Source organism: Fulmarus glacialis, unplaced genomic scaffold (assembly GCF_000690835.1).
Source record: "Fulmarus glacialis isolate BGI_N327 unplaced genomic scaffold, ASM69083v1 scaffold8754, whole genome shotgun sequence".
NCBI classification, from domain to species: Eukaryota; Metazoa; Chordata; class Aves; order Procellariiformes; family Procellariidae; genus Fulmarus; species Fulmarus glacialis.
The window spans coordinates 44,446-53,884 of NW_009208643.1; the positions used below are offsets into that span (position 1 = coordinate 44,446).

Here is a 9,439-nt window from a genome sequence, read left to right on the forward strand (position 1 = left end):
GTCTTTCGAGGAACACCGATGCTGATCCCTAGATTGCAAGAAGACATGGTCACTCACAGCTCATGGCTGAAAACCCTCTCTACACCTAAGCCATAAGTATGTCACTAAATGCAAAGAGCTGAAGCAACCCTTTTACACAATGGCTAAGATTTCAGAATTTTCCTCTGCTTGGGGAGAAATGAATTTGCTATCTTCCAAGAGTACCTGGTTTTAATTACTAGGCTGTAAGACATGCTGGGCTGCATTCACCTGCTCGTGTTGAAGCTGTTCCTACTGTTCTGCTGGTTCACTGAACGGTGAAATATTTGCTAGGCAAGAGACAGAAAATGGCAATAGCCTGATATTCAAAGTTAAGATCTGGAAGCACAAAAAGATCTGACCTCTAAATGAATGGCTAAGAGTTGTCTGTGTGGTCTACATAAGGAAGTTTCTTACTCAGCACTCTTCTAGTCCTGTTCTGGGAGGTACCAAACTCCTCCAAGGCAAGATGACGCTTTCTAGATTTGTAATTGCTGCCCAAGTATCAGAGGAACATTTTTCACTTCACCAAGTCCACAGAGTAGACTCCCACTCCCCCAAGAGTTTTTACACTGCAGCTGAATAAGGCTTTCTTCTGTGAATAAAAGCACACATTAGCGTCCTTTAGATTCCATCCATTTAACAGGAGGATCAGGAACTCCTGAAGGGCCCTTGCCTCTTTCCAGACACAGGTCTGTACACTAGACAGCCAACACACCCATACCTGACGCTGCAGTCTTTTTTACTTGTAGGTTTTCTCTGCTACTGAAAACTCCAATGCAGAATGTTCTGCAAACTCCTAACTTATGTTTCCAGACCTAATTCAAAACAAATTCAAACAGCACACTCAAAGGACCTTCAGGGAGGGAGATAAGATTCCTGCCGAGTTCCACATTTTTGATCTCAGGAATTTTGTAATCCCACTTTTCACATATCTAGTATTATAATTTTAACAACATGGACAAAGATCTGTTTTATATTTATAAGAAGGGAAAAGAATATTGGTATGAAACAGGAAGTTTTTATGAAACGAGTTTCCTGGAAAAAGCACACAGAGTTCCTGACCCTGGTCCTTAAAGCCTCCTGCCTGAGAAGCCTGCTCTAGCACCCCGAGATCTTATTTCAGAAGGACTTGCTCTCTGGTGGTGTGTATTGCTCCGCTGACCATCAAAACAGGGTAGGTAGAGATTGTAGTCTAGCAGACTCGTGTTTGGTGAATGGAATCCTGAAGTAATTGATTGAATCTCTCTGAGACCAAGCAGCAGCAGTCTAGCTGTGTCTGGATTCCTGAGCATACCTTCACCGCTAAAGAAATGCTGCCTGTAGGCGTATATATACACATTAAGAGAGAGACAGCATTCAAACGAGGATTAGTAGATAAGAGAAATGACACTGGTTACCTGGGAGAGGTGCCGGGTGTAGAACACAGGTCAGAAACTGTTGACATTTTGGTAGTATCTACACCCAATGCTTGCATATATTTGGAGAGACACTGATCCACTGAATGTCTATGGCGAATAATTCTTCAAATAGCTAAATCTAGAAGGTGATACAGGAAAATACATTGTACTTACCACTGTGAGAATTTAGGTGCATTTCCAGAGCTCTTGCGTTGGAAAAACTTTTGGTGCACTGCGGAAAGGGGCAGACACTGGATACCTGCTGAGCACTGTCTTCGTTCTCCTCTGACAGCTGAGGCCCCTCTCTTTGCCTCCCGCTGCAGTAGTACATGAGATGGGCCTGCAGGTTCCGCTCGCTTCGATACCAAATGCCACAGGATTTGCAAGGGAATATGTCCTCTACAAGCAAATATAACCAGGTGCAGGTTAGCCACGGTGCACTCAGTGCCAACCAATTAACACAGCTGGATAATTTCCCTCACTTCCCCATTAAACACATGCTTATTTAATAAAACATTGAAAACAGAGACGCAATTTTATTAAAATGTCACTTTCAGGTGAGAGACTGAATGTGGGAGACAGTTGTTTCTTTTAAAAGGAGATTTTAAAAATAGTTGATATAAAAAAACAGCTAAAAGTTTTTGGCATGTAATTATTTAAAAAATGAAATTAAACTAATTGTTTGTTGTGAATATGCAGTACTAATTCAAGAAGTAAGCTGCATTTCCAATACATCACTATTCATAGGTGACATCTTTCAACTGTGCTTTTTTTCCCGTGTGCACAAGTCTTTCCAGCATTGGGCCTTACAATTTTTGAGTGCTAACTGCAGATCATTCTGAAGAATGTGTATTTTCAGAATGCTTATGCAGTTATTACTGTAAAATCCTGTTGCTCTGATATCCAGGAGGCCAGACTAGACTACGCTTCCTTAAGATCCTACAGTGTGGAATGTAATATTATACTAAGCAGCACGTTTATTTCCTGTGTTTCTGTTGTTATTATTATTAGAAGTTAAAATTTCTAACGGACTTTTGTCATCTTGTTTTTGGTAAATTGTTACTGTTCCACTTTTCACTACGCAAAAGGAATATTTGCTATGAATAAGGCAATTTTTCATTGTCTTCTATCCCAAAGTGTCAGCATCCTCTCTGAGGAGAAGACAATGCAGAGCTTGCACAGAGTGCTTCCCAGCAGCAGAGGGAGTAGGTATTTTGGTCATGTGCTGAAGACTACATACTTTACTCATGTGAAGAGTAATAATGAATACTGTGTATTTACACAAAGCAGATAGGTATTTGGTTGTTAATACGCTGTCAGAAGGATACCTACACAGTACATGTTGTGTATCTGTCTCAGAAGGACAAATGACCTGTTTGATCTCTCCAAAAGCTGAACTTGTTGTCCTATCAGTAAGAACAAGGAAGAAATCCCAGCCATTTAGGCTACATCTACACTAGTAAATTAAACAGTGACAGGGTCCAGACTACAGCACTGGAACTTCGTGTTTATATTGCTAAATCATGAGAATGGTCCCTTCCACACGTTTGGCTTAAGTTAATTAACACCTTCCCCATTCCTGCATACAGTTCAGTAGTTACCACGGGCCTAGGATCATTCTCTGCAACTGGTTTGGACACTCCTTGCCTGTTTTTGAGTCTAAGAAAGGATAAAATTATGAGTGCAGCCAGATTGTGCCAGCTGACCTCAGGATCAGAAAATGGGCAATTGCAGTCAACATCAAAACACATCTCGGTCAACATCAAAACTGACTTCAGAATGCAAAAAACTGCTAGTGATTAACTTAGTCCTGGAGAATGGTTGGCTGCTCTGAAAATACGGCATGTGTAGCTGATGATGTAATTCATTATCATTCATGACAATTTATGTTTAATTTAAAATATTGATGTGTATAAGACAACTGCTCTGTTCCAATTCCTTTGGGTGAACAAAGTTGGAGACTCCAACCCATTGAAATGAATTTTTTATTTGTTAAATATCTACAAATGCAGCCGAAATTTACATTGTTTAGTTTGCTTCTCTGACTGCACTGCTAATGCTTGACTATTTTTCTGCTCATGAATTTGCATAAAATATTTTCATCGCTACCAGTTTCTGTTTTTCCATTTTCCACTAAATAATTGTTCATTAATTTAACACACAAACATTTAATGGAGCAGTTAGTATTCCAGTATATACCACTATTAAAACACTACTGATACAGCTTGCATCATTTGAAATGTCCATCTCGTGTGAAAGCTGACATTTCAGCATTTGTTTTTGGCTTCAAATGGTTTAAAAAAGTTGAACCGTTGAGGTTTCCATAAAAGAGAAAGTCCAAAAGCAGTAATAGGAAATTCTGATATGGGCAACGTGTCCTATTCGAATTCATTTGATTACATTCCATCACAGAATTGAACTTTCTGATTATCTTAATGAATTTGACTTCCAGCCATCTTTATTTGCTATGGGCTAGATGGCCTGGACAGTCTGTAGCTCCAGTTATGCATGGCGAGTATGTGACTCCCATTAAGTGCCATGCAGACGAAATGCATTTGAGGAGTTTTGCATGGTGAGAGGCTGGAACTCCAGAGAGAACGATCCATAGAGATGGGATCCGAAACTATCAGTCCCCTAAAGCAATGCAAAATAGATAAAGGCCACTTGAAGTTAATGTTTTAATTCTTTAAAAGCAAAATATTTCAATTTGTTTCAATGGATAGTTTCAAAATATTTCAATGGATCAATTCAGGAAATGAAACATTCAAGTTCAAGCTGAATGAGCCAAAGGTGATATTCTAATTTTGATTTTTCAAATAGAAAAAGTTAGGAAACATTAAAAAAAAACCTACAACACTTAATTTTTCTAGAAACTGATTTTTTTTGAGAGACCTAGCAAAAGAATGGTTAAGAGACGTCTCACTACAAACCTAGAGGTGCATTCAGCATATTACTGGACTCACATCTGGCTCGAGACTTTACTGAAGAAACTGAATTTCACCAGCTTAACACCGAAATGTGGAAACAGCCCCGTCTGGTCAGAGGCAGAGTCAGAACCAGGGTGGAACGTTCTGGACAGTGAGACTCACTATTTTAGCAGCCTCCTGGAGTTAAGAGTACACAGGTTACTCCGAGTTGCTGCTAAGCCTGTATAGCAAGAGCTGATGCACCGTAAACTTAGAGCCCTCTTAGCAGCAGAAGTAGCAATAATCAGTGCAAAAGGCAGTGCTGGCAGCAAAGGTGTTTCCAGAGATTTGATGCTGTAGAAATCTGACTACTTTGACAAAGCCCGGAGTTGGCCTCGTGTAGATTTCCACAAAAATACACCCTCAGCTGAAACAAGCTGTGAATGGGTTGTTGCCCTTTAGGCTAGGTAACTCCCTCCCTGGCGGCTCCCTTGCAGCTGTTGGCTGTAAACACTGGTCTGCCCTAACTGTGGCAACTTGGTGGTCCATTTTAGGAGCTTCTGACACCTTCTTTTGGAAAGGTTCTGTACAGTGCTAATTGCTGGTTCTGTGAACAGATATGTCAGCTCACAGCAGCCCCACTGCTAGGGTAAAAATTAACGTGCTTAGCTAAAGGGCTTGACGTTGCTGCCAACTCACTCTCTGGAAGGGAGGACTTGGATGACTTAGATATTTTAAGGTTTATCTTTTAAAACAGGCTAATAATAAATGTGTAACTATCAAGATCGTTTACCCAGAAAATAAGCAATTACAAAAAAAAAAAAAAAGAGGAAAAGATGGAATGAAAGGTATTATCACAGATTCTAACTATTCCTGTCTGAAGAGCTTGAAGATAGTGTGACTGTTCAAGATACAGTGCTATTCAGTGTGAGCCCGAGTGGCAGATCATGTGCCTGCATGTGCATTCACACCTGAAATACTGTGTTCAGTAGTTCACTGTATCTAATTACAAAGCTTACAAACCACGGGAAGCATGGGGAAGTGCTCCAACATGGGGTCTAAATGGACAGTGGACAGACTTAAGGATGTGCAGTAGGTCTAAGTGATGACTGATGAGGATCACGGTAACAGCTAACATATTTTAAAAGTACTTAGAGAGGAGGATGAGAACTAGGGCTGTATAAAGGTAAAAAGCAGTAATAAGAAAAAGTTAAAGAAATAAAATTTAATAAGCAGAACATTCAAGCTGAATTGTCCCAGTTCAGGAGCTGACTTGTGTACTCATGTCCCTCCTCCCTAAGGACAGCACTTAATTATGCTGTATTTTGTCCATGATAGGGTCCAGAGGACGTAAAAACATTCTTGGGTAGCCACATTGAGTGGAGATACTACAATAAATCAGGGCTACTATAAAGCATGATCTCCGCTGCATTTTGAAACAGCACTGAAGAGATGCGTTCTTTCTTTCCATTGAGTATCATGAATTATTACTAGAAGCTGCAGCTGTAAGCAACAAGCTTACTTGAGCAGCAGAGGCTGGACTTTGTGAGCCAACCGACCTATCTTATCTCCTTTTTTAACAGTTTCTGATCCTATTGCCTCTGGGAGCAGATCACAGAACCTCCAGACCAGGGCAGGTCGGGTACTCTGGGTGAGGCTCTTGCAGAGCCCAGCTGCCAGCCCGCTCTTCTTCCTCCTTTTATGTCTGCGAGTTCATCTGAGATGATGGGGGAACAAAAGCAGGCTTCGAGCTGTGGGTTTTAAGTCGTGTGGTTTTTGTGGTCTTGAATTCACTGTTGTTGTATTAGCTCTTTATATGTGCCTTAAATACTGCTGTTTTAAATAAAACGCCAGAGAATAGTATTCATCACTTACTGTTCACAATAGCCGTAGGCAAAATAGATGCCATTGCGGCTTGTTGAGGGAGCAATTGTATTGAGTCCAGCAGGCGTGCAGGATACATCCCTTCTGTGAGATTCATCTGACTGGCAGCTTGCAGCCTTGAGTCGAAATCTACAACAAAGGCAATCAGCTCTTCACCCTCTGAGATGGCCTTGGTCGTGGTACACCAAAGCTGCCCTCCTACAGGAAACATAAAAGCAGAAAGATTTAATTGACGATATCAGATTCCAGAACTTAAAACATCTGTGCCATATCTTCACATCCTTTTTAAAATTTTGATGGTTTGTGCAAGGTAAAGAGGCAAATAATTTTCACTTTTACTGTCTTCCTTCTATCAACATAGGAATTTTCAGTGTATAACAGTTTGGGAATACTTTCCTGATTATCCGCAGCATGAATATTCATTTTAATTTTTCATTTTGTCTCCTAAGGAAAATTAAGATATAGGTGAAAATATTTTATATGGCACTTTTCTAATCATTACTTTTCACCAAACTTCCTGTATATTTTTTCATAACTCCAAGTTTGTTTTATTTTGAATACCAAATCACAGCACAATAAAACCAAACAGCTGCAAGAAAGAAATCAGGTTTCCTCTTAAGGGCGTTCTTCCCCTCCCTTATGTTTGCCACCCTCTTTCTCTAAAAAATCTTCCCTTATGTAATATTCTTCATAACATGACTGCTTTATCTCTGCTTACACTGACTGAACTTCCTGAAAAGAAGATATGCCAAAGATCCGTTTCATAAAGGCTTATTCAAATAAAGGTTTGTTTAAAAGGGGGGGGGAGGTGGAAGAACTTTCATCAAACAGTAAGATACACTATAGCTCTGTGCTGCAAATGTCACGTGTAGTGCATTAAAAAGAAAATTAACTATGCGAGTACATCTACTAATGTATTTGAATGCGATAGTGAATGTTCATTTATTTAACATGTTTAGACAGGCAAAGCACTTATATTGTGTTATCTACACTCTCAGGCCTAGATACATATCCAATACAGTTATGCCTGAAATAACGTTGCATACTTTATATGTTATAAAGCTTTTTTTTCCTCAGGTTTTGTATATATAGAAAAAGCTATATGTTGTATTCATTAGGCAAGAAAAAAACTGTACTCGTTTTGATAAGTAATATTGCTGTGTTTATCTTTCGGCATAACTGCCTTTTCAACTGCACTTCATTTTTTTCCCCTCAAAGAGATTATAGTTTTAAAACAACTTGTTGCAAAAATCTGGTAGAGGAGATAACAACAGTGTATGATATGCCACAGCTAAATGGAAGAATTAGGACATTGTTTTAGAGAAATCTTGGACAATTAATTAAACCAGTCTATTAGCTTTCAAAGATGAGCAAACAAAACAGCATCACTGACAATGTGTTTCAGTGGAAAAATAAAGCTTAGCTTCCAGACCTCAAAGTGGTGTAGAAGTTTCAAAGCAGAAAAGTGTCTTTGTATTCACCCTTCGGTAATACAGCAGTTGAAGGTGGCTCCAAAGCTGACAAACAATTTATTGTGATCGGACCAAAGCATACTAAGGTTTACTACCCTCCAAAATTACAGCATTAAATGGTGCAAATCTGAGTAATTTCCACTAAAGAATAAGAAGATGAAACGTGAAGATAGTGCCATAAATGTCTACAAATGCAGAATCCTAATGACCAAGCAGGAATTCAAACATTTGAAGAGCACAGTCTGACTTACTGCCTGATGTAAGTCAGGAGTCAATATACAGAAGCCTTCAGAGTTAAACTGGTATAAAACCTGTTCAAGAGAGAACCAGGCTAAATTCCTAAAGTGTACTTAATTAGTCTTGTAGTTAAAAATATGTGATACACACGCTGCAATTTGAGAACCTGAAACTGGGTACTCTCACTGCCAACACCACACAGTCCATTTTCTGGGAGGAACAGGGTTTCCATTATTAACATGCACTTCTATTTTATTTATACACAGAAGGTGTAATAATCAACCAACATGTTTTAGTATTTTTTAACATAGAGTAAGAGCTCTTCCTAGACTGTATTATTCTCTGGATTTCTTAATAAAATAAAAATGAGTCACTGCAGACGAACCAACTGAGACTTTCTTTATCCCAGCAACCATCTTGACATGTTGTACCCTTGCGGGGAAAAACAAAAAGAAAGTGTAGTTGATTACTGGATCTCCAGCTGCAATCAGTCTGGATCAGCTAAAAGGCTGACTCAGTCTCCTGGTGTTAAGAGCTCCTCAGGGTGTTGACTCATGTCCAGCAGCAGATCAAACTCGGACAGCTGAAGCCAGCAGTGACCTCGGCTGCCTGCTCCACCCAGCTCCTGGAGGCTGTCACACCTACGGCAGGCACAGCCGAGTGGGACGTGCGACAGCTTTGGAAGCACAGCAATCTCTAGCTCGGCTTATTAAAGGAAAAAAGAACTACAAAAGTTTCGTCCACTCATGCATTTGAATACAAACCTTCAGCCCAGCAGGATTCAGATCCAAGAATTACAGTTACTTTGTTTTCTTTCATCCTCTATAGAAAATGAGGCATTTAAGTGATCGTGACATAGATGTCCATGTTTTCATCAGTACATGATACCTTGTTAAGTTAAATCCCCAGATGAACACCCAAATGATGCATGGTTCCAGCTACTGGAAATGCAGTATACCACCTCTGCAACAATATTCACCCACAGGGACAGGACACAGTACAGTCCCCTCTTGTCCCCTTCTGTGCTTGGTTGCACAGGGTACGGCAATAGCTGCTGTTTTCAAAGATACAAATGACTTTATTCCCCTTAATGTACTGAACGCAAATATGCTGGCCATCACGCACAGCAGGTAAACAGTGGACAAGAGGTCTTCTTGAGCCTTCTACTGCACAGTCAAGAAAATGGAGTGCAGAGAACTTCGCAGAGGCTTCCAAACTTAACAGGAAGTTCCAGTTATGATTATCATATGAATTACTATGCTGTCTGAACACCTTTGTCAGGGATCAGGGCTTCCTTACAGGTGGTCGCTACACAACTGGAAAAAAGTTCTTGCTTCCCACAAACATTTCTACAAGCTAAGACACAACTGACATATACACAGTAATCTCTCAGGAGCACAACATCTTTTCATAAAGCAAAGGGCAATGTTAACGACGGATTTTCAAAAGTATAATAAGGATGTCTGTAAATAGTCTTTGCCAAGTACAGGCAGCAATGGAGAAGGAGATAGGAAGATGTTTG

At 39.9% G+C, this 9,439-nt stretch overlaps 1 protein-coding gene across 1 annotated transcript in view; it reads right to left on the reverse strand.

The window, feature by feature from the left end:
• Positions 1 to 6,422, reverse strand: part of ZFPM2 (zinc finger protein, FOG family member 2) — a gene marked incomplete at its 5' end in the record, with an annotated part of 11,543 nt that extends 5,121 nt beyond the window's left edge. The window contains 2 exons of the mRNA XM_009576558.1: positions 1,593 to 1,817; positions 6,200 to 6,422. Of these exons, the coding sequence (XP_009574853.1) occupies positions 1,593 to 1,817; positions 6,200 to 6,422 (448 nt within the window). The remainder of the gene's footprint in view (positions 1 to 1,592; positions 1,818 to 6,199) is intronic.
• Positions 6,423 to 9,439: the final 3,017 nt, after the last annotated feature.